The sequence below is a fragment of the Procambarus clarkii genome, chromosome 43, assembly GCF_040958095.1.
Source record: "Procambarus clarkii isolate CNS0578487 chromosome 43, FALCON_Pclarkii_2.0, whole genome shotgun sequence".
In the NCBI taxonomy this organism is placed as follows: domain Eukaryota; kingdom Metazoa; phylum Arthropoda; class Malacostraca; order Decapoda; family Cambaridae; genus Procambarus; species Procambarus clarkii.
In genome coordinates, this window is record NC_091192.1 from 33,405,530 (window position 1) to 33,430,186 (window position 24,657).

The 24,657-nt window shown below is 50.4% G+C and overlaps 1 protein-coding gene across 1 annotated transcript in view; it reads right to left on the reverse strand.

The window, feature by feature from the left end:
• Positions 1 to 235: 235 nt before the first annotated feature.
• Positions 236 to 24,657, reverse strand: part of LOC138349978 (potassium voltage-gated channel protein Shab-like) — a 588,390-nt gene continuing 563,968 nt past the window's right edge. Inside the window, exon 2 of the mRNA XM_069299981.1 lies at positions 236 to 3,492. Coding sequence (XP_069156082.1) covers positions 2,524 to 3,429 — 906 coding nt within the window. The 5' untranslated portion in view covers positions 3,430 to 3,492 and the 3' untranslated portion in view covers positions 236 to 2,523. The remainder of the gene's footprint in view (positions 3,493 to 24,657) is intronic.

The window sequence follows — 24,657 nt, forward strand, 5'->3', positions numbered from 1 at the left end:
TATAGGAGATAGTGGGCCGTAGGGATACACACACACACACACACACACACACACACACACACACACACACACACACACACACACACACACACACACACACACACACACACACACACACACACACACACACACACACACACACACACACACACACACACACACACACACACACACACACACACACACACACACACACACACACACACACACACACACACACACACACACACTGAGATGAAAAGCTAGAGTTGCAAAGGAGAAACCCGGAGGAAGGGTGATAATATATGTAAGGTCCAGCCTGGACCTTCACAGGATGAAGGGGTGGTGGACAAGCGAGGGTGTCCCTCTGGTCCCCACCAGGGGACTCAACAGTGTGGACGAGGGACACACTCACTCCCTCCCTCCCTGTGTGTGTGTGTGTGTGAGTGTTGCCGGGCAGCCCAGCACAACGGGTCGTGTAGGTCAAAGGTCAACACATCAACAACTGCAAGCCTTCTGCAACGGACCAATTTCACTTTATGTGTTGCCGTGTATTGGAACTTTGGACCGTCTGACAAACAACTGTGTGTGTGTGTGTGTGTGTGTGTGTGTGTGTGTGTGTGTGTGTGTGTGTGTGTGTGTGTGTGTGTGTGTGTGTGTGTGTGTGTGTGTGTGTGTACTCACCTATATGTGCTTGCAGGATCGAGCATTGACTCTTGGATCCCGCCTTTCTAGCTATCGGTTGTTTACAGCAATGACTCCTGTCCCATTTCCCTATCATACCTAGTTTTAAAAGTATGAATAGTATTTGCTTCCACAACCTGTTCCCCAAGTGCATTCCATTTTTCCACTACTCTCACGCTAAAAGAAAACTTCCTAACATCTCTGTGACTCATCTGAGTTTCCAGTTTCCACCCATGTCCCCTCGTTCTGTTATTATTACGTGTGAACATTTCATCTATTTCCACTTTGTCAATTCCCCTGAGTATTTTATATGTGTGTGTGTGTGTGTGTGTGTGTGTGTGTGTGTGTGTGTGTGTGTGTGTGTGTGTGTGTGTGTGTGTGTGTGCGTGTGCGTGTGTGTGTGTGTGTGTGTGTGTGTGTGTGTGTGTGTGTGTGTGTGTGTGTGTGTGTGTGTGTGTGTGTGTGTGTGTGTGTGTGTGTGTGTGTGTGTGTGTGTGTGTGTGTGTACTCACCTATATGTACTCACCTATATGTGCTTGCAGGATCGAGCATTGACTCTTGGATCCCGCCTTTCTAGCTATCGGTTGTTTACAGCAATGACTCCTGTCCCATTTCCCTATCATACCTAGTTTTAAAAGTATGAATAGTATTTGCTTCCACAACCTGTTCCCCAAGTGCATTCCATTTTTCTACTACTACTGTGTGTGTGTGTGTGTGTGTGTGTGTGTGTGTGTGTGTGTGTGTGTGTGTGTGTGTGTGTGTGTGTGTGTGTGTGTGTGTGTGCGTGTGTGTGTGTGTGTACTAACATAATTGAGCCTGTAGGATTGAACGTTTACCCTTGGGTTCAACATTTTTCACCATCATCTATTGCTGACCTAACATTTCTATCTCATGTAAACGTGTGCATGGCATTAGCCTCAACAAACTCCTCTAGACCATGTCACCTAGTCACGGCTCCTAGGTGACATGACAGGTGAAGAAGTAACAACTTTATTACAAGTTGTAACAAGCGGAAAATAGAGAGAGGTTCGGTTTGTGTTTCCAGGGATATCTCTGATTCTACTCAAGTTTGCCTTGTGTGGCTCTTGATGGGGACTCCATACAGGAGCCACACTCCTGAGAGTAAATGAGTCTCTATATGAGCAGGCTTCAGCTGAGCTGAGGTAGGATAACAGCTCTTGCATGCAGTTTCACCAGGTACGTCATTTGACACCCCTTATGACCCCTTATGTACCCTTTTTATAGTCTTAAAATCCTAGTTATATAAAAGAGATAGAGAGAGAGAGACGTAACTCTACACATTCTTCTTACCAAAGGTAACATCACTGTCAAGTGATAGCACTAATAATTATAAATACCTATTTTGTTGTGATCGTTAAATTCTTCTACAACGGAAGTGACTCAGACGACCACTTTACAAGTCAGTAGTTAACCGTCTCCTATTGACGATTCGGGATTCACTCCCGATTCGGGAGTGAATTAGTCGGAGTCAGTTACGCATAATGTTTACTGATCCAAACCAGCGTCAAGTTATGCTCGTCCAAGTTATGTTAACCAACTGCATATTCAAAATTGGAATTTTATCATATTAATTATCTCTAATTATTGGAATTTGGTGTATAGTTAGACCTGGGAGAGGTTAAGTTACTTATTTAGGCTTTAGTGGTAACTAATTTATATTTTTAGTACATAGAGTTGCGACAGGAACAGATTACAACGTCATACGTTAAGTGCATTTCATCCATCAAGAGACGAGGAAGGTTTTGGTGGCTTGATTAACGAGCAATTGGCCATTGTTTACGGGCACGGGCTTCGCTGAACACATTAATTATTAGAACCTGTAATTACTGAATTGAACTTTCAGTGACAAAAAATGAACTTCCAGGAACAAAAAATGAACTTCCAGGGACACAAAATGAACTTCCAGTGACAAAAAGTGAACTTATAGGGCCAAGAGATGAACTTAGAGGGCGGAGAAGTGAGCTTACAGGCAGCAAGAGTGTGGTAGGAGGAGGAGGTGCTGGAGGCGCCAGTACTCACCCGGGCGGCCAGGGAGGTCTGAGGCTTCTCCAGCAGGTCCCAGAGGAACTTCTGGTAGGGCGCGCACCAGCCCTCCCCGAAGTCCTCCTCCTCGCGCTGCCGCAGCGACTCCGCCTCCTTGCGCATCTCCTCGTGCACGTGCTCCTTGCGCTGGTGGTACTTGTGCTGGCAGCACGACTCGAGGTACAGCTCGTCGATGCCCCAGTACTCGAGGTCGTCGGAGAAGGCCAGCACGCACATCTCCTCCACCAGGTGGAGCTTGCCGGTGCGGTAGAAGTTGAGGATGGAGGAGAAGGAGCGCGGGTGTCTGTCGAAGAAGTATTCGTTGTCGATGAGGGAGTAGTCGTCGCAGATCTCCATGATGGCCTCGTGGGTGTTGCACTCCCGCAGGCGGCCCAGGCGGGTGTGCGGGAGGCGCTCCAGCGTCCGCCACAGCACCTCGTGCCGCACGCCGCCCACGTTGAGCTGCACGCGGCGGTTGAGCGCCTTAGAGCGCATGATCATGAAGGGCTCCGGGGGGAGGGAGGTCATGGAGCGGCTGTGGAGGCGTGTGAGCCCCGCCGACGACCCGCGCCCGCCGCCCCCGTCCTCCTTGTCCTCCTCCAGGGTGTCCATCAGCTCCTCACTGTCGGGGGGGACGGGGGCCCAGCGGACGCCCATGGTGGCGCCCCCGCCGCCCCCAGCGCCGGGCTCCAGCGCCCCCCCGCCCGTGCCGTCCCCGGTCATGGCCGCGCGCCGCCCTCACCGCCGCCCACCAGCCTGCTCCGCCGCCCACCGCCCACCATCACGCTGCAAAGAAAGAAAACAATATTAGTTATGAACTGCCGCCACAGAGGTCCCCAAGGGTCCCCAGGGGTCCCCAAGGGTCCCCAGGAGTCCCCAGGAGCCCACCCCACCATACTACTAATAATATATCTATATCTACAATATAATATATGCCAATCAGTTACAGGTTGGGGACCACGCAAGGACTAGCCTCACCAAACTTTGCAGGGAGACAGAACATTGTGTGGGGGCAGGCATAGGCTGGTCACCTCTGAGATCATACCTACACATTCATGAAATGGCAAATTACACCAATTTTCTGTTTCGCTTCAAAAAGTTGGGAAGGTGGTGAAGGGTAGGGAAGGTGGTGAAGGGTAGGGAAGGTGGTGAAGGGTAGGGAAGGTGGTGAAGGGTAGGGAAGGTGGTGAAGGGTAGGGAAGGTGGTGAAGGGTAGGGAAGGTGGTGAAGGGTAGGGAAGGTGGTGAAGGGTAGGGAAGGTGGTGACGGGTAGGGAAGGTGGTGAAGGGTAGGGAAGGTGGTGAAGGGTAGGGAAGGTGGTGAAGGGTAGGGAAGGTGGTGAAGGGTAGGGAAGGTGGTGAAGGGTAGGGAAGGTGGTGAAGGGTAGGGAAGGTGGTGAAGGGTAGGGAAGGTGGTGAAGGGTAGGGTAGGTGGTGAAGGGTAGGGAAGGTGGTGAAGGGTAGGGAAGGTGGTGAAGGGTAGGGAAGGTGGTGAAGGGTAGGGAAGGTGGTGACGGGTAGGGAAGGTGGTGAAGGGTAGGGAAGGTGGTGAAGGGTAGGGAAGGTGGTGAAGGGTAGGGAAGGTGGTGAAGGGTAGGGAAGGTGATGAAGGGTAGGGAAGGTGGTGACGGGTAGGGAAGGTGGTGACGGGTAGGGAAGGTGGTGACGGGTAGGGAAGGTGGTGAAGGGTAGGGAAGGTGGTGAAGGGTAGGGAAGGTGGTGACGGGTAGGGAAGGTGGTGAAGGGTAGGGAAGGTGGTGACGGGTAGGGAAGGTGGTGACGGGTAGGGAAGGTGGTGAAGGGTAGGGAAGGTGGTGAAGGGTAGGGAAGGTGGTGACGGGTAGGGAAGGTGGTGAAGGGTAGGGAAGGTGGTGAAGGGTAGGGAAGGTGGTGAAGGGTAGGGAAGGTGGTGAAGGGTAGGGAAGGTGGTGACGGGTAGGGAAGGTGGTGACGGGTAGGGAAGGTGGTGACGGGTAGGGAAGGTGATGAAGGGTAGGGAAGGTGGTGACGGGTAGGGAAGGTGGTGACGGGTAGGGAAGGTGGTGAAGGGTAGGGAAGGTGGTGAAGGGTAGGGAAGGTGGTGACGGGTAGGGAAGGTGGTGACGGGTAGGGAAGGTGGTGAAGGGTAGGGAAGGTGGTGAAGGGTAGGGAAGGTGGTGAAGGGTAGGGAAGGTGGTGAAGGGTAGGGAAGGTGGTGACGGGTAGGGAAGGTGGTGAAGGGTAGGGAAGGTGGTGACGGGTAGGGAAGGTGGTGAAGGGTAGGGAAGGTGGTGACGGGTAGGGAAGGTGGTGACGGGTAGGGAAGGTGGTGAAGGGTAGGGAAGGTGGTGAAGGGTAGGGAAGGTGGTGACGGGTAGGGAAGGTGGTGACGGGTAGGGAAGGTGGTGAAGGGTAGGGAAGGTGGTGAAGGGTAGGGAAGGTGGTGAAGGGTAGGGAAGGTGGTGAAGGGTAGGGAAGGTGGTGACGGGTAGGGAAGGTGGTGAAGGGTAGGGAAGGTGGTGACGGGTAGGGAAGGTGGTGACGGGTAGGGAAGGTGGTGAAGGGTAGGGAAGGTGGTGAAGGGTAGGGAAGGTGGTGACGGGTAGGGAAGGTGGTGAAGGGTAGGGAAGGTGGTGAAGGGTAGGGAAGGTGGTGAAGGGTAGGAAAGGTGGTGAAGGGTAGGGAAGGTGGTGACGGGTAGGGAAGGTGGTGACGGGTAGGGAAGGTGGTGACGGGTAGGGAAGGTGGTGAAGGGTAGGGTAGGTGGTGAAGGGTAGGGAAGGTGGTGACGGGTAGGGAAGGTGATGAAGGGTAGGGAAGGTGATGAAGGGTAGGGAAGGTGATGAAGGGTAGGGAAGGTGATGAAGGGTAGGGAAGGTGGTGAAGGGTAGGGAAGGTGATGAAGGGTAGGGAAGGTGATGAAGGGTAGGGAAGGTGATGAAGGGTAGGGAAGGTGATGAAGGGTAGGGAAGGTGATGAAGGGTAGGGAAGGTGGTGAAGGGTAGGGAAGGTGGTGAAGGGTAGGGAAGGTGATGAAGGGTAGGGAAGGTGGTGAAGGGTAGGGAAGGTGATGAAGGGTAGGGAAGGTGGTGAAGGGTAGGGAAGGTGGTGAAGGGTAGGGAAGGTGGTGAAGGGTAGGGAAGGTGGTGACGGGTAGGGAAGGTGATGAAGGGTAGGGAAGGTGATGAAGGGTAGGGAAGGTGGTGAAGGGTAGGGAAGGTGGTGAAGGGTAGGGAAGGTGGTGACGGGTAGGGAAGGTGATGAAGGGTAGGGAAGGTGATGAAGGGTAGGGAAGGTGATGAAGGGTAGGGAAGGTGGTGACGGGTAGGGAAGGTGGTGAAGGGTAGGGTAGGTGGTGAAGGGTAGGGAAGGTGATGAAGGGTAGGGAAGGTGGTGACGGGTAGGGAAGGTGATGAAGGGTAGGGAAGGTGATGAAGGGTAGGGAAGGTGATGAAGGGTAGGGAAGGTGGTGAAGGGTAGGGAAGGTGGTGAAGGGTAGGGAAGGTGATGAAGGGTAGTGGAGGTGATGAAGGGTAGGGAAGGTGATGAAGGGTAGGGAAGGTGGTGAAGGGTAGGGAAGGTGGTGAAGGGTAGGGAAGGTGGTGAAGGGTAGGGAAGGTGATGAAGGGTAGGGAAGGTGATGAAGGGTAGGGAAGGTGGTGAAGGGTAGGGAAGGTGGTGAAGGGTAGGGAAGGTGGTGAAGGGTAGGGAAGGTGGTGAAGGGTAGGGAAGGTGGTGAAGGGTAGGGAAGGTGATGAAGGGTAGGGAAGGTGATGAAGGGTAGGGAAGGTGATGAAGGGTAGGGAAGGTGATGAAGGGTAGGGAAGGTGGTGAAGGGTAGGGAAGGTGGTGAAGGGTAGGGAAGGTGATGAAGGGTAGGGAAGGTGATGAAGGGTAGGGAAGGTGATGAAGGGTAGGGAAGGTGGTGAAGGGTAGGGAAGGTGGTGAAGGGTAGGGAAGGTGGTGAAGGGTAGGGAAGGTGGTGAAGGGTAGGGAAGGTGATGAAGGGTAGGGAAGGTGATGAAGGGTAGGGAAGGTGATGAAGGGTAGGGAAGGTGGTGAAGGGTAGGGAAGGTGGTGAAGGGTAGGGAAGGTGATGAAGGGTAGGGAAGGTGATGAAGGGTAGGGAAGGTGATGAAGGGTAGGGAAGGTGGTGAAGGGTAGGGAAGGTGGTGAAGGGTAGGGAAGGTGGTGAAGGGTAGGGAAGGTGGTGAAGGGTAGGGAAGGTGGTGAAGGGTAGGGAAGGTGATGAAGGGTAGGGAAGGTGATGAAGGGTAGGGAAGGTGATGAAGGGTAGGGAAGGTGGTGAAGGGTAGGGAAGGTGGTGAAGGGTAGGGAAGGTGGTGAAGGGTAGGGAAGGTGGTGAAGGGTAGGGAAGGTGGTGAAGGGTAGGGAAGGTGATGAAGGGTAGGGAAGGTGATGAAGGGTAGGGAAGGTGATGAAGGGTAGGGAAGGTGATGAAGGGTAGGGAAGGTGGTGAAGGGTAGGGAAGGTGGTGAAGGGTAGGGAAGGTGATGAAGGGTAGGGAAGGTGATGAAGGGTAGGGAAGGTGATGAAGGGTAGGGAAGGTGGTGAAGGGTAGGGAAGGTGGTGAAGGGTAGGGAAGGTGGTGAAGGGTAGGGAAGGTGGTGAAGGGTAGGGAAGGTGATGAAGGGTAGGGAAGGTGATGAAGGGTAGGGAAGGTGATGAAGGGTAGGGAAGGTGGTGAAGGGTAGGGAAGGTGGTGAAGGGTAGGGAAGGTGATGAAGGGTAGGGAAGGTGATGAAGGGTAGGGAAGGTGATGAAGGGTAGGGAAGGTGGTGAAGGGTAGGGAAGGTGGTGAAGGGTAGGGAAGGTGGTGACGGGTAGGGAAGGTGGTGAAGGGTAGGGAAGGTGGTGAAGGGTAGGGAAGGTGGTGAAGGGTAGGGAAGGTGGTGAAGGGTAGGGAAGGTGGTGAAGGGTAGGGTAGGTGGTGAAGGGTAGGGAAGGTGGTGAAGGGTAGGGAAGGTGGTGAAGGGTAGGGAAGGTGGTGACGGGTAGGGAAGGTGGTGAAGGGTAGGGAAGGTGGTGACGGGTAGGGAAGGTGGTGAAGGGTAGGGAAGGTGGTGACGGGTAGGGAAGGTGGTGAAGGGTAGGGAAGGTGGTGACGGGTAGGGAAGGTGGTGAAGGGTAGGGAAGGTGGTGAAGGGTAGGGAAGGTGGTGACGGGTAGGGAAGGTGGTGAAGGGTAGGGAAGGTGGTGACGGGTAGGGAAGGTGGTGAAGGGTAGGGAAGGTGGTGACGGGTAGGGAAGGTGGTGAAGGGTAGGGAAGGTGGTGACGGGTAGGGAAGGTGGTGACGGGTAGGGAAGGTGGTGAAGGGTAGGGAAGGTGGTGACGGGTAGGGAAGGTGGTGAAGGGTAGGGAAGGTGGTGACGGGTAGGGAAGGTGGTGAAGGGTAGGGAAGGTGGTGAAGGGTAGGGAAGGTGGTGAAGGGTAGGGAAGGTGGTGACGGGTAGGGAAGGTGGTGAAGGGTAGGGAAGGTGATGAAGGGTAGGGAAGGTGGTGAAGGGTAGGGAAGGTGGTGAAGGGTAGGGAAGGTGGTGAAGGGTAGGGAAGGTGATGAAGGGTAGGGAAGGTGGTGAAGGGTAGGGAAGGTGATGAAGGGTAGGGAAGGTGGTGAAGGGTAGGGAAGGTGGTGACGGGTAGGGAAGGTGGTGAAGGGTAGGGAAGGTGGTGAAGGGTAGGGAAGGTGGTGAAGGGTAGGGAAGGTGGTGAAGGGTAGGGAAGGTGATGAAGGGTAGGGAAGGTGGTGAAGGGTAGGGAAGGTGGTGAAGGGTAGGGAAGGTGGTGAAGGGTAGGGAAGGTGATGAAGGGTAGGGAAGGTGGTGAAGGGTAGGGAAGGTGATGAAGGGTAGGGAAGGTGGTGAAGGGTAGGGAAGGTGGTGACGGGTAGGGAAGGTGGTGAAGGGTAGGGAAGGTGGTGACGGGTAGGGAAGGTGGTGAAGGGTAGGGAAGGTGGTGAAGGGCAGGGAAGGTGGTGACGGGTAGGGAAGGTGGTGACGGGTAGGGAAGGTGGTGACGGGTAGGGAAGGTGGTGACGGGTAGGGAAGGTGGTGAAGGGTAGGGAAGGTGGTGAAGGGTAGGGAAGGTGGTGAAGGGTAGGGAAGGTGGTGAAGGGTAGGGAAGGTGGTGACGGGTAGGGAAGGTGGTGACGGGTAGGGAAGGTGGTGACGGGTAGGGAAGGTGGTGAAGGGTAGGGAAGGTGGTGAAGGGTAGGGAAGGTGGTGAAGGGTAGGGAAGGTGGTGAAGGGTAGGGAAGGTGGTGACGGGTAGGGAAGGTGGTGAAGGGTAGGGAAGGTGGTGAAGGGTAGGGAAGGTGGTGACGGGTAGGGAAGGTGGTGAAGGGTAGGGAAGGTGGTGAAGGGTAGGGAAGGTGGTGAAGGGTAGGGAAGGTGGTGAAGGGTAGGGAAAGGAAGGTGGCTCTATGGGAGCCCCAGTCAGTCGAAGCACAAGGGAAGTAATCAAGTGAATTAAACAAATATTGTTACAGTGAACGTGGAAGATGGTCTAGCCAAAATCGTGTCTTTTGAACTGTGGGCTCAAATTAGAATCACAAAAAAACTGGCGCAAAAGCGTCTCGAACGCCATGAATAATTCCAAGGGCGTCTTCATATATATAAAGTTTTAAAGTATAAATATTCTATACTTCAACAGCGCTACATGTAGGATAAGGAGAGTGAATGTGAGCCCAGTGATCCCAGTCTTCCCTGTCACTCACAACTGCGGTGTTGGAGCAATACTCTATACAGTCACCTTACACTATGGAGCTAATCCACTCTGCAACATTGCGAGCAGAGCCAGACATTACGAGCCGTCGAAAATTCCGAACCTAAATACTAACACCAGCATACTAAGAAATTGCTGTTATGTTAGACAAATATTAACAATAACTAACCCTAAATAGCTTAGTGAATCTTTCCAAAAAAATTCGGATGTCGTGGCTCCTCTTAGAAAATGGGACTATTACCACGTCGCCTGAATTTATATTCCTTCATAATACTTACATTAGATAATCTTTAAACTGTCTGGGGATCAAATTAAATAAAAAAGTGTAAACACAGCTGGATATAATTAAATCGTGAATAAAATCGAAGTCTCCTTCCCGTTGTCCAACCACTTGGGCTGGACGGTAGAGCGACGGTCTCGCTTCATGCAGGTCGGCGTTCAATCCCTGACCGTCCAAATTTTTGGGCACCATTCCTTCCCCCAGTCCGATCCCAAATCCTTATCCTGATACCTTCCCAGTGCTATATAGTCATCATGGCTTGGCGCTTTCCCGACAATTCCCTTCCTTCCCGTTGTCGATAAAAGGCTGAAATAGAACGAACAAATCCACAAGGGCCTTGATGAGGGCTCGAACCTACGCACGGGATGTTCCCAGGCGCGGTAGAACATTTGGTTGCCAGAGCCCATATGCACCGGGGAATTGTGTGAAACCCTGGTTGTGCTTCGGGACCCTAGTGAGGGCAGTAGCACTCCAGGTTACAATTCTTTTGTTCATGTGGTGGTACAGTTGACTAAGGCCCGTCTGGGAACTTCACGTGCTTAGGTTCGAACCATCATCAAGGTTCTTGTGGATTTGTTCATTTGATACATCACGCTATTGTGATTTCAGTGTGTATGGTATAGAACGGTTCCAGAGGACGTGTCCCCTGGAGCGGGGGAAGGAGAGACGCCATCACAGAGACAAGCTGGGGCCCAGGCACCACACATACATAAGCTCACAGAGAAACTTGCCGCGAGTCGCACTAGAAAGCACCCACAGAGTCCTGGATCAACAGCACGCGCTGGCTAGTACTGGCAAGTATTCTATATACGATTAACACAACTAGTATATGTCACAGTGGCCATTTATGTACATATTTGGTGTTAATTGGTTAGGATGCGAGGCGAGCCACCCGGAACGGGTAAGCTGCTTTGTTTAATCACTCACAATACGCTTGTTATATGTCTGTTATAGTAGTTGCAGTTTACTGCTCTGTAATTATTCGGCAGGAGAAGTCTCACCACATTCCCAGGTGCAGCACGGGGCTCACCTCGTCGCCATTAAAGCCTAACCCGCCAGTTTCAGCTTACAGGACGGAGGCGTCTCCATTGCCTGTTACCAGGCAACATTCATCATAACAGGTAACCTGTACCTTGTATTATCATTAACCATTGTAGATTAACTATTACTAACAAATTAGGCCAATCGATTAATTTCGATTAGGCAATTATTAAATCCCCCTTCCCTCCCCCTCCCTGGTTGTAAAGGGAAGTTCATAGCAGCTCCACTATAGTCATACACACCACTAAAGTATCATACAGTCCACTCTAATTAGAAATAAATAAATGTGAATATGACAATTAATGAATAAATTATTAAATAAATAAATAAATTCCTGTTGGGAGATTTTCCCCACACGAGCAGAGCCAGATCTGAGGCTCATCTCTCTTGCTGTAGAGCCCAGGTGGTGTCTGTGAGCAGGTCAGCCCCCCCCCCCCCCCCCACACACACACACACACACACACACACACACACACACACACACACACACACACACACACACACACACACACACACACACACACACACACACATACTGTGGTGGAGGCTGACTCCATACACAGTTTCAAGTGTAGATATGACAGAGCCCGATAGGCTCAGGAATCTGTACACCTGTTGATTGACGGTTGAGAGGCGGGACCAAAGAGCCAGAGCTCAACCCCCGCAAACACAACTAGGTGAGTACAACTAGGTGAGTACACACACACACACACACACACACACACACACACACACACACATGTATCAGGACAAGGACGGCTTACACAGGTCACTGTCCTATATTACTAGTCCAGTTCTGAGTGGGTCGTCGGGATAATTCAGTAACACGAAACATGAACTTTTTCGGGTCCATTTATTGTGTTTGATAAAGAGTTGCCATTAACACTATCATTTTAGGATGATACTTAATTCTTGCCTGACCAGAAACTGGAAATGCTGGACTATGGCGTTGTCGTGGGAACTTAAGTCACATCACACACGACATACCATTGTTTATTTAAAATTTTCTTAAAACAAACTGAAGCTACACATATCTTCTCGTGGATAGATCGTGACAATTTGAACTGGTGGGTACGGAGACGGTTCCGCTTCGTGCAGCTCGGCGTTCGATTCCCCGCGACCCCCAGTGGTTGGGTACCAGGCCATACCTCCGTCCTCGTGCCCCAGTTCCCGTCACCACATTCCTTCCACGTCTGATGTAGTCGTACAGGCTTAGTGCTTTCTTCTTATAAATATCAGGAGAAAGATAGCCATAAAAAGTTACCTTAACTTCTTATGGATAATTTTGGTTGATGTTTAATATATATGTTTGTGAAGGTTGGGAAGTGTTTATCTGTGCACGTCCACCCACACAAGTTAATCTCACGCGTCCTTCCACTCAATATTATCTGTAAGTTTCAACATTTACGAGTTCGTATGTAGCAGCTCGTGTGAGGTAAACATTTGTTGCACCCATTTCCACACTCCTGCCTCACTCCTGCCTCACTCCTGCCTCACTCCCGCCTCACTCCTGCCTCACTCCTGCCTTACTCCTGCCTCACTCCTGCCATACTCCTGCCTCACTCCTGCCTCACTCCTCCCACACTCCTGCCTCACTCCTGCCTCACTGCTGCCTCGCACCACCAACCTCGCTAGCGTCATCCACCGCGCCACTCGGCCCACTAAAAAGTCTTCCGGCTCCAGAATTCCAGAGGTGAAGCGTGTCACGCTATAAGTAAATTAGAGGCTCCTGGCGCACCGTATACATGTATCGACGCCTTGACGCCCTAGTTGAAGCGCTTCCCGCCAGGTGGCACCACATCTACAGGCAGTAATAGGGTTCGGGAAGTATAGATACATCCTGACTTGGGAATAAAGTATACACTGCTTATGGGAACCAGTTTTACACCGAAGCTGTATCCAGGTTTAGGCTCGGGGGATCACTAGGGCCATTATGATGATGCATAATCATAACAAACCTGACACAGGCTAGCTAATGTATAGCTTCATTAATGACGAAACTGAACATGATAAAACCTGAAAATTAAGAAGTGGGTATTTTCGGTGTACCCACGTAGGTCCCCCCATCTCCTTCATTCGCCCCAAACACCATTGACTACACGTTCCTCCACTCCCTATCCCATCAACAACCCATTATTACTTTAAAAAATGGTTCCGTCAAAGCGGAGAGAATACATCACAGTTCCTCTGAGCTGTGATGTATTCACATAAGAAATGTATTCTCTTAGGTGTCTAGTGTGGCACTTGGTATTATGGTATATTAAGGCTACAGCACTGTAACTGATGTGGGAGTAAATTTGCACCACGCATAGGGCATCGCTAGGAGAGAGAGAGAGAGAGAGAGAGAGAGAGAGAGAGAGAGAGAGAGAGAGAGAGAGAGAGAGAGAGAGAGAGAGAGAGAGAGAGAGAGAGAGAGAGAGAGAGAGAGAGAGAGAGAGAGAGAGAGGCAGCCTCCAGCATCCCCCAGAGGATGCCCACTAACCACACTGATTCCAGACTGGGATGAAGTATCAATTGCAACAATCATTTAGTATTATCCCATTATCTCTCCCCGGCTGTGTTTGTGGTGAGTTGTTCCTCCTCCTGTTGGACGCTCTCTTTATGGTGTGTGTGTGTGTGTGTGTGTGTGTGTGTGTGTGTGTGTGTGTGTGTGTGTGTGTGTGTGTGTGTGTGTGTGTGTGTGTGTAGGGGAGGGAGGGGAGGAGAGGAGTGACGAGAGATGAGGGGAGATAAGGAGAGGGAAGCATGAGAGAAGTAAGGTAGGGAGGACACGCTGAACCTTACGACCATACAGCACTTGGAAGGGAAATAAGGATAAGGATTTAGGATAAAACGGAAAAAAGGAAGTGCAGAATGAAGGGATGAAAGAGAGGGAGGAAGATGGAGGAGTACGTTATATGTCTTGAGCAGTAACACACTACCAACAGAAAGCAGGCGATGAGTCACAGTAAAAATCGACTTGAGAATGGTCCAAGACGGACCGAAACGTGGTCGTCCCTTCACCTTCTAGTGTGTGGCGTGGTCCACCTACCAACAGAGGCACCAGAGGAGCCGCGACGGGCGTCGCAGGAGAGGACGGTGGCCACACAGTGGACCTAAGACCTGGCCCGCCCTCCTAATAGCACGTCGCATTTTAACTTATACTCTAAGGCCAAAATTGTCGTAGTAGAAAATGGTAGCACATCGTGAAATTAACGTACTGTTCCGTTTTCTGTTGTGGGTCCTCTGGTAGGTTAGGATAAGGGCACTTTAGTACGATAGTTTCTTGACGTTGGGAACCTTAGAAGGACGGGCTACAGGGCCAGGATACAGGATACACCTGACGCTTGATGAGCTGGTCTTGTAGGAGGAGACATGCTCGCCTCAACCCTCTGTCATCAGCGGTTGTTCTAGCACGAATCACTTGATCCCGTTGTCGGTGACAGGAAGCCTGTATACATAGACTTATCACGGCCCCACACCCACCACCCGCAGGCCAGCTATTGACCTTCTTCTGGATGCAATCCTCAACTGCTAGTTAATTACCAGGTACCTATTTACTGGATAAAATGGCTCCAGGCAAGCAGAGGCATCAGGTGAAGGAAAACGTACCTTGCATTATTGTCCTGCCCTAGGACTGAACTCAGGTCCCTCGGTTGTGAGTCAAGGACGTAGACAACAACGCTACAGGACCCCTTCAACCTCACCTTTGTTGGTTATGTGACTAACTCTTATAGCCACCTGTGGAAGGTTATTAAGTTATTAAGGCCACAACAACACCTGACTGACCAACCACCAAGACTACTTTAGTCCTGAACATTGTCCAGGACTAAACTGTGAGTGTATACACACCAAGAGGCGGTCCACCACACATGTCCCGGTCCCTGTGGTGGTCCACCCGGGGCACAGGGCATCGTGGCTTCCACCCTGTGGCACAGGGGCCTTCTACCCTGCGGCACAGGGGCCTTCCACCCTGTGGCACAGGGGCCCTCTACCCTGTGGCACCGGGGCCTTCCACCCTGTGGCACAGGGGCCCTCTACCCTGTGGCACAGGGGCCCTCTACCCTGTGGCACCGGGGCCTTCCACCCTGTGGCACAGGGGCCCTCTACCCTGTGGCACAGGGGCCCTCTACCCTGTGGCACAGGGGCCCTCTACCCTGTGGCACCGGGGCCTTCCACCCTGTGGCACAGGGGCCCTCTACCCTGTGGCACAGGGGCCCTCTACCCTGTGGCACCGGGGCCTTCCACCCTGTGGCACAGGGGCCCTCTACCCTGTGGCACAAGGGCCCTCTACCCTGTGGCACAGCATATCTTCTCAAGGGAACACGCCCACGGCTTTCCTACTCAGAGAGTTCCGCGCCTTGTTCCAAGGGCACTCAGCCCACAGGCCTGTAAGCTTTCCCTTTGACCCTTGGCACAAGGAGTTTCCCCTCAGACATGTCCCCTCTCTCACACACCACCTTGAGAAGGATGTCTCCCCTTCAGCACCACCATGACACAAGCTCTTCCCTCACCCTCCCCTCACTCACTCTCTTATCCCGGTAGATAACCTGGTAGTGAATGGTTCTCCTGTTATCCCAGTAGATAACCATGGTAGTGAATGGTTCTCCTGTTATCCCAGTAGATAACCATGGTAGTGAATGGTTCTCCTGTTATCCCAGTAGATAACCTGGTAGTGAATGGTTCTCCTGTTATCCCAGTAGATAACCCTGGTAGTGAATGGTTCTCCTGTTATCCCAGTAGATAACCTGGTAGTGAATGGTTCTCCTGTTATCCCAGTAGATAACCTGGTAGTGAATGGTTCTCCTGTTATCCCAGTAGATAACCCTGGTAGTGAATGGTTCTCCTGTTATCCCAGTAGCTAACCTGGTAGTGAATGATTCTCCTGTTATCCCAGTAGATAACCACCGTAGATACTAAATGGTTTTCTTGTTATCCATGTAGATACCATGGTAGATAATGAATTATTCTACCGTTATGCAAGTAGATAATTAGGGTGTAGATAATGGTTCTCCTGTTATCCCAGTAGATAACCACCGTAGATAATGAATGGCTCTCTTATTACCCATGTAGATAACCCATGGTAGATAATGAACGATTCTCCTGTTATGCAAGTAGATAAAGAGGTGGGTAGATACTTATTGGTTATCCTGCTAGCCAAGTAGATAACCAGAGTAGAGTGCAAAAGGGCGCCTGTCATCCAGCTTAAAGACATTTATATTTCGATTTTCCCTATTATCTCATTCGCTTCAGAAGGTAGAGAAGGTAGACGAGAGGAGAGGCCAGGCAACCTAGAATGGAAAAAGGAAAAGGAGAAAGCAATAAAGAGTAGATGAGCATAGTGATAAAGGGGATAAAAGGCCACAACTAGTAGATAGAACAGTGTTAAAACAAAGGGATTATGTATACGAAAGAAGAAGAGGGTGAGAGAGGGGGGGAAAAAAAACCTTTTTTGACAAAAAAAAAAACAAAAAAAGAGAGAACCTTTTTTTGGAAGAAGAATGAACACAATAAGCGGGGCCTCAGCTCTTGGGTCCCCGCTTTTCAACTTTGGATCGTGTTGTTGTATATCTTAAGGCTCCTGAACCTGGCACTGTGTACAGGAGACCTTTTGCCTGCCCCAACAGCTCTCAGGAACAACGGAAGAATAGAGACAACTGCACTATTGGGGCGTCTTGACGGGCCTCCTGCTTCACAGTGCTCGAGGGTCACCTTAATGTAGGTTCCCTCAGGCTGTAGTGGTTGTGGTGGTGGTGACCATGGTAGCGGTGGTGACAGTGGTGGTAGTGACAGTGGTGGTGGTGGTGACAGTGGTGGTGGTGACAGTGGTGGTGGTGACAGTGGTGGTGGTGGTGACAGTGGTGGTGGTGACAGTGGTGGTGGTGGTGACAGTGGTGGTGGTGACAGTGGTGGTGGTGACAGTGGTGGTGGTGACCATGGTAGCGGTGGTGACCATGGTAGCGGTGGTGACAGTGGTGGTAGTGACAGTGGTGGTGGTGGTGACAGTGGTGGTGGTGACAGTGGTGGTGGTGACAGTGGTGGTGGTGGTGACAGTGGTGGTGGTGACAGTGGTGGTGGTGGTGACAGTGGTGGTGGTGGTGACAGTGGTGGTGGTGGTGACAGTGGTGGTGGTGACAGTGGTGGTGGTGGTGACAGTGGTGGTGGTGACAGTGGTGGTGGTGACAGTGGTGGTGGTGACAGTGGTGGTGGTGACCATGGTAGCGGTGGTGACAGTGGTGGTAGTGACAGTGGTGGTGGTGGTGACAGTGGTGGTGGTGACAGTGGTGGTGGTGACAGTGGTGGTAGTGACAGTGGTGGTGGTGGTGACAGTGGTGGTGGTGACAGTGGTGGTGGTGGTGACAGTGGTGGTGGTGACAGTGGTGGTGGTGGTGACAGTGGTGGTGGTGACAGTGGTGGTGGTGGTGACAGTGGTGGTGGTGACAGTGGTGGTGGTGACAGTGGTGGTGGTGACCATGGTAGCGGTGGTGACAGTGGTGGTAGTGACAGTGGTGGTGGTGGTGACAGTGGTGGTGGTGACAGTGGTGGTGGTGGTGACAGTGGTGGTGGTGACAGTGGTGGTGGTGACAGTGGTGGTGGTGGTGACAGTGGTGGTGGTGACAGTGGTGGTGGTGGTGACAGTGGTGGTGGTGACAGTGGTGGTGGTGGTGACAGTGGTGGTGGTGACAGTGGTGGTGGTGACAGTGGTGGTAGTGACAGTGGTGGTGGTGGTGACAGTGGTGGTGGTGACAGTGGTGGTGGTGGTGACAGTGGTGGTGGTGACAGTGGTGGTGGTGACAGTGGTGGTGGTGGTGACAGTGGTGGTGGTGACAGTGGTGTGGTGGTGACAGTGGTGGTGGTGGTGACAGTGGTGGTGGTGACAGTGGTGGTGGTGGTGACCATGGTAGTGGTGGTGACAGTGGTGGTGACCATGGTAGTGGTGGTGACAGTGGTGGTGGTGACAGTGGTGGTGGTGGTGACAGTGGTGGTGGTGACAGTGGTGGTGGTGGTGACCATGGTAGTGGTGGTGACAGTGGTGGTGGTGGTGACAGTGGTGGTGGTGGTGACCATGGTAGTGGTGGTGACCATGGTAGTGGTGGTGACAGTGGTGGTGGTGGTGACAGTGGTGGTGGTGACAGTGGTGGTGGTGACAGTGGTGGTGGTGGTGACCATGGTAGTGGTGGTGACAGTGGTGGTGACCATGGTAGTGGTGGTGACCATGGTAGTGGTGGTGACAGTGGTGGTGGTGGTGACAGTGGTGGTGGTGACAGTGGTGGTGGTGGTGACAGTGGTGGTGGTGACAGTGGTGGTGGTGGTGACAGTGGTGGTGGTGACAGTGGTGGTGGTGGTGACCATGGTAGTGGTGGTGACAGTGGTGGTGACCATGGTAGTGGTGGTGACAGTGGTGGTGGTGACAGTGGTGGTGGTGGTGACAGTGGTGGTGGTGACAGTGGTGGTGGTGGTGACCATGGTAGTGGTGGTGACAGTGGTGGTGGTGGTGACCATGGTAGTGGTGGTGACCATGGTAGTGGTGGTGACAGTGGTGGTGGTGGTGGTAGTGGTGGTGGGTGAGGCGGCTGGGTAAGCCTCCATGCGGCCGACCATCAAGAATAAATTACCAACCAATTTCGAGCGCCATTACCAGCGACAGCCGCGGGCCGTCCTTCCCCAGATAGTGGTAGTGAGCCGGGCCGCCCCACCACTACTACCACCACCACATCCTAGGGCCTGGCTCATCCTAGCTGCACCCCGACCCCACCACCACCACCACCACATCCTAGGGCCTGGCTCATCCTAGCTGCACCCCGACCCCACCACCACCACATCCTAGGGCCTGGCTCATCCTAGCTGCACCCCGACCCCACCACCACATCCTTGGACCTGGCTCATCCTAGCTGCACCCCGACCCCACCACCACATCCTTGGACCTGGCTCATCCTAGCTGCACCCCGACCCCACCACCACATCCTTGGACCTGGCTCATCCTAGCTGCACCCCGACCCCACCACCACATCCTTGGACCTGGCTCATCATAGCTGCACCCCGACCCCACCACCACCACATCCTTGGACCTGGCTCATCATAGCTGCACCCCGACCCCACCACCACATCCTTGGACCTGGCTCATCCTAGCTGCACCCCGACCCCACCACCACATCCTTGGACCTGGCTCATCATAGCTGCACCCCGACCCCACCACCACCACATCCTAGGGCCTGGCTCGTCCTAGCTGCACCCCGACCCCACCACCACCACATCCTAGGGCCTGGCTCATCATAGCTGCACCCCGACCCCACCACCACCACATCCTAGGGCCTGGCTCGTCCTAGCTGCACCCCGACCCCACCACCACCACATCCTAGGGCCTGGCTCATCCTAGCTGCACCCGACCCCACCACCACATCCTTGGACCTGGCTCATCCTAGCTGCACCCCGACCCCACCACCACATCCTTGGACCTGGCTCATCCTAGCTGCACCCCGACCCCACCACCACATCCTTGGACCTGGCTCATCCTAGCTGCACCCCAACCCCACCACCACATCCTAGGGCCTGGCTCGTCCTAGCTGCACCCCGACCCCACCACCACCACATCCTAGGGCCTGGCTCGTCCTAGCTGCACCCCGACCCCACCACCACTACCACCACATCCTAGGGCCTGGCTCATCCTAGCTGCACCCCGACCCCACCACCACCACATCCTAGGGCCTGGCTCGTCCTAGCTGCACCCCGACCCCACCACCACCACCACCACATCCTAGGGCCTGGCTCGTCCTAGCTGCACCCCGACCCCACCACCACCACCACCACATCCTAGGGCCTGGCTCATCCTAGCTGCACCCCGACCCCACCACCACCACCACCACATCCTAGGGCCTGGCTCGTCCTAGCTGCACCCCGACCCCACCACCACCACCACCACATCCTAGGGCCTGGCTCGTCCTAGCTGCACCCCGACCCCACCACCACCACCACCACATCCTAGGGCCTGGCTCATCCTAGCTGCACCCCGACCCCACCACCACCACCACCACATCCTAGGGCCTGGCTCATCCTAGCTGCACCCCGACCCCACCACCACCACCACCACATCCTAGGGCCTGGCTCATCCTAGCTGCACCCCGACCCCACCACATCTTCATACTGTACTCAGGAGAGGAATAGAATTTAAACATTCTATGCACTTCAAGACCCCAAACCAACACAGAGACAGTATCACCACAAACATAAACTGCTTATGTTCATGGATGTAATTGTCTATTAATATCTATTATGTTTCATCAACTTGTCCATCTCATTCAGGTCCTGTACCACCTCACCCCAAGAGGGATATAAGCCTTTGTAACAGCATGATAAATATGTGTTTGTAAGGAGTAAATATGTAAATGTAAGGAGTGCTTTGCGAAACACATCCCCAGGCGTCAGACCATTATAAAGTGTAAAAAATGAACTTTGGATAGTTAATTTTTCAACTTCTCTCGACAGTGAAGAAAAACATAAGAAATATTGAGAAGATTCATGTTATAATTTCTCTTACCTTTTCGGTCATATTCAACAATATATATATATATATATATATATATATATATATATATATATATATATATATATATATATATATATATATATATATATATATATATATATATATATATATATATATATATATATATATATATATATATATGTCGTACCTAGTAGCCAGAACGCACTTCTCAGCCTACTATGCAAGGCCCGATTTGCCTAATAAGCCAAGTTTTCATGAATTAATGTTTTTTTGACTACCTAACCTACCTAACCTAACCTAACCTAACTTTTTCGGCTACCTAACCTAACCTAACCTATAAAGATAGGTTAGGTTAGGTTAGGTAGGGCTGGTTAGGTTCGGTCATATATCTACGTTAATTTTAAATCCAATAAAAAAAAATTGACCTCATACACAATGAAATGGGTAGCTTTATCATTCCATAAGACAAAAATTAAAGAAAATAAATTAATTCAGGAAAACTTGGCTTAATAGGCAAATCGGGCCTTGCATAGTAGGCCGAAAAGTGCATTCTGGCTACTAGGTACGACATATATATATATATATATATATATATATATATATATATATATATATATATATATATATATATATATATATATATATATATATATATATATATATATAACTGAAAACTCACACCCCGGAGCAACGCAACTGGTATGTACAAGACGCCTTAATCCACTTAACCATCACGACCGGACATAATGAGGTGATAGCCGAGGCTATTTGAACCACCCCACCGCCGGCACTCGGATAGTAATCTTGGGCATAGCATTTTACCAAATCACCTCATTCTTTGGGGCACACGTGAGGAACACAAATGCGAACAAGCCTGAATGGTCCCCAGGACAATATGCGACTGAAAACTCACACCTCAGAAGTGACTCGAACCCATACTCCCAGGAGCAACGCAACTGGTATGTACAAGACGCCTTAATCCACTTGACCATCACGACCGGACATAATGAGGTGATAGGCGAGGCTATTTGAACCACCCCACCGCCGGCACTCGGATAGTAATCTTGGGCATAGCATTTTACCAAATCACCTCATTCTTTGGGGCACACGTGAGGAACACAAATGCGAACAAGCCTGAATGGTCCCCAGGACAATATGCAACTGAAAACTCACACCCCAGAAGTGACTCAACCCATACTCCCAGGAGCAACGCAACTGGTATGTACAAGACGCCTTAATCCACTTGACCATCACGACCGGACATAATGAGGTGATAGCCGAGGCTATTTGAACCACCCCACCGCCGGCACTCGGATAGTAACCAGGATACTGGTTACGAACTGGATACTGGTTACGATCCAGGATACTGGATACGAACCCATACTCCCAGGAGCGTTGCTCCTGGGAGTATGGGTTCGAGTCACTTCTGGGGTGTGAGTTTTCAGTTGCATATTGTCCTGGGGACCATTCAGGCTTGTTCGCATATATATATATATATATATATGTCGTACCTAGTAGCCAGAACTCACTTCTCAGCCTACTATTCAAGGCCCGATTTGCCTAATAAGCCAAGTTTTCCTGAATTAATATATTTACTATAATTTTTTTCTTATGAAATGATAAAGCAACCCTTTTCTCTATGTATGAGGTCAATTTTTTTTTATTGGAGTTAAAATTAACGTAGATATATGACCGAACCTAACCAACCCTACCTAACCTAACCTAACCTATATTTATAGGTAAGGTTAGGTTAGGTAGCCAAAAAAAGCTAGGTTAGGTTAGGTTATGTAGGTTAGGTAGACGAAAAAACATTAATTCATGAAAACTTGGCTTATTAGGCAAATCAGGCCTTGAATAGTAGGCTGAGAAGTGCGTTCTGGCTATTAGGTACGACATATATATATATATATATATATATATATATATATATATATATATATATATATATATATATATATATATATATATATATATATACATATATTCCCAACAATCGCACAAAATAACCGGCACGATATTCGTTCTTTATATCCAGGAAATAAGAGTGGCACAAGGTTGTGTGTGTGGTAGAGAGCGTGACCCTGGGGAGGGATTGCTTCCTCACCAAACACAAGCACATACCAGCTTCGATCCGCGTATTTATAACCTGAACCAGTACCTACCGGAGGGCAAGTGGCGGAACGTAGGAATTATTGAAGCGGGAGTCGCTGTTTAACCAGTACACAGAGTACTCGAGCACACACACACACACATACTCAAGGTTGAATTTTTAAATTTTGGCCACAATTATTTATGAGTTCTCTGCCTTTCCTTCACTACACAACGTCACAAAGGCAACTTCTCATCCAGTATATGATAGTGTTTTTATTCAACATTTTGAACTGCAGGATTTTCCCCACAGAACTATGAGAAATGTAAAATTAACAAAACAATCTAAGCTGTCCTAGGCTATAAATAAGCCCTCGTAGCCTAATATGTGCTATAATAATCCTAATTTTAGTACATATATTTTCTATTATAGGCATAGGAAAATGTTCGTTTAGTTTTTGTCTTTTTTTTCGTGCCCTGTAGAAAAGTTATAATTGAGTGGTCGTAGTTACAGGAACTGTCATTTAGGATAATGGCTTGCTTAACTATGTATTGAACAATTTCCGGAGCTAAGTACGATTAAACTGTCTCAGGGAGAACAACACTCGTTCAGTCTACCAATGACTGCTCACAGTTTAATCCTGTTGCTATTGGATACTGTCAAAATAAAAATATGAATTTATGAATTATTTCAGCTCAGTTAAATAGTGGAATTGTTTGAGTGGTGGCGCTCGTAATCTGATCCCGACCAGTGGAACCAATTTCGTAACGTTACAATTTACTTGTCCAACAATATTAAAGTCGCTGAACAGTAGTGTACACAGTTGTGTACACTAAGTGAACACAGTAGTGTACACTAAGTGAACACAGTAGTGTACACTAAGTGAACACAGTAGTGTACACAGTGTACACAATAGTGAACACAGTAGTGTATACTAAGTGAACACAGTAGTATACAGTAAGTGAACACAGTAGTGTATACTAAGTGAATACAGTAGTATACACTAAGTGAACACAGTAGTGTACTCTCAGTGTACACTACTGTGTTTACTAAGTGTACTTGTAGTATTCAATTACTTGACTACCTCAAGCACACACTGTAACATCCTAGGGTGTAGTCCTTGTGTATGGCAGTAAAGGCTGTTTACCACCAAAGCCTATACTGTAAACCACTAGAGCCTACACTGTGTAAACTAAAGTCTACACTATATAAAACATCAGAGCTTCTGTTGTAGGGTTCACCCACACACACTGTGTAAACTGGAGTCTACACTACATAAAACACCACACGAAGTGTACAAGATAAACCAGACTTTATTGCCCAACCATTAAATAAACTCGTAAATCATAACAATATTCCAGCATTATGAGCGTGTTGAGTAGAGACTCCGTGCGTCAGACCGCAGGACTAACTCCGTGCGTCCCGCCCCGCCGAGCTCTCTGGCAGCACTGACATTCTTGATCATCAAATGGGACGCTGGCAACCTACCCACCAATCACGGAATAAGCCGCACTAAGCCCCCACCAATCAGCGGGCGGGTGCTGGGGGAGATCATAACGGAACACGATTGGTTAAAACATTTTCGTCCATCTTGAGCGGCTACCAATCAAGTGGCGTGTGGGTGCAAATAACTGTATTTATTACTATTATTATTATTAAAGCGGATTGCTGTGCGTATTTTATCGGATAGAAAAATGAATTGAGAGTACAAATGCCTAGTTATGTTTAAATGATCACGGTATACTGTACACCACGTAGGTGAGACCAGTACAAGAATGTGCTACATTCTTGTACTGGTCTCTGAATGTGGGCGTACCACAACCACAGAGAAAGTGACGGAGCGTCACCCCAGTGAGCGCTAATAAAGAGCAATACAATGAGTAAACGCTTTTCAACTTTGTTACCTCTGGTCCTGGCTCTTTCATTCTGGTATCAATGTATTAGCAATGAAATTCCCTAACCGACCGGACCTTTGTCTACTAAATGGACGATGCAATGCTGAGTCGTTACCAGCCCAAAGTGTATATTATTTAATAGGGAGGACTAGGGGACTGTGGAGTGGGGAATGGTTGGGAGGACGAGGGGATTAAGACCTGTTATTATAAACCATTTATAAATATATTTTAAGATCAATTAATAAAATTCCCAACAGCTTACATACTTTAGAAAATGTTTTGATAATATTTCTGATGTTAAATTAACGTATTGATCTATTGCGTCAACATTGACAGCACTGCTACCTAGTCCGCTTGTGCCGTGTTGGATTGGTGTTATGGGCGGAATGGTTAGTTTATTTAACGAAGTCTCGCCTCTATTGGCTGACAAATGGTCGAG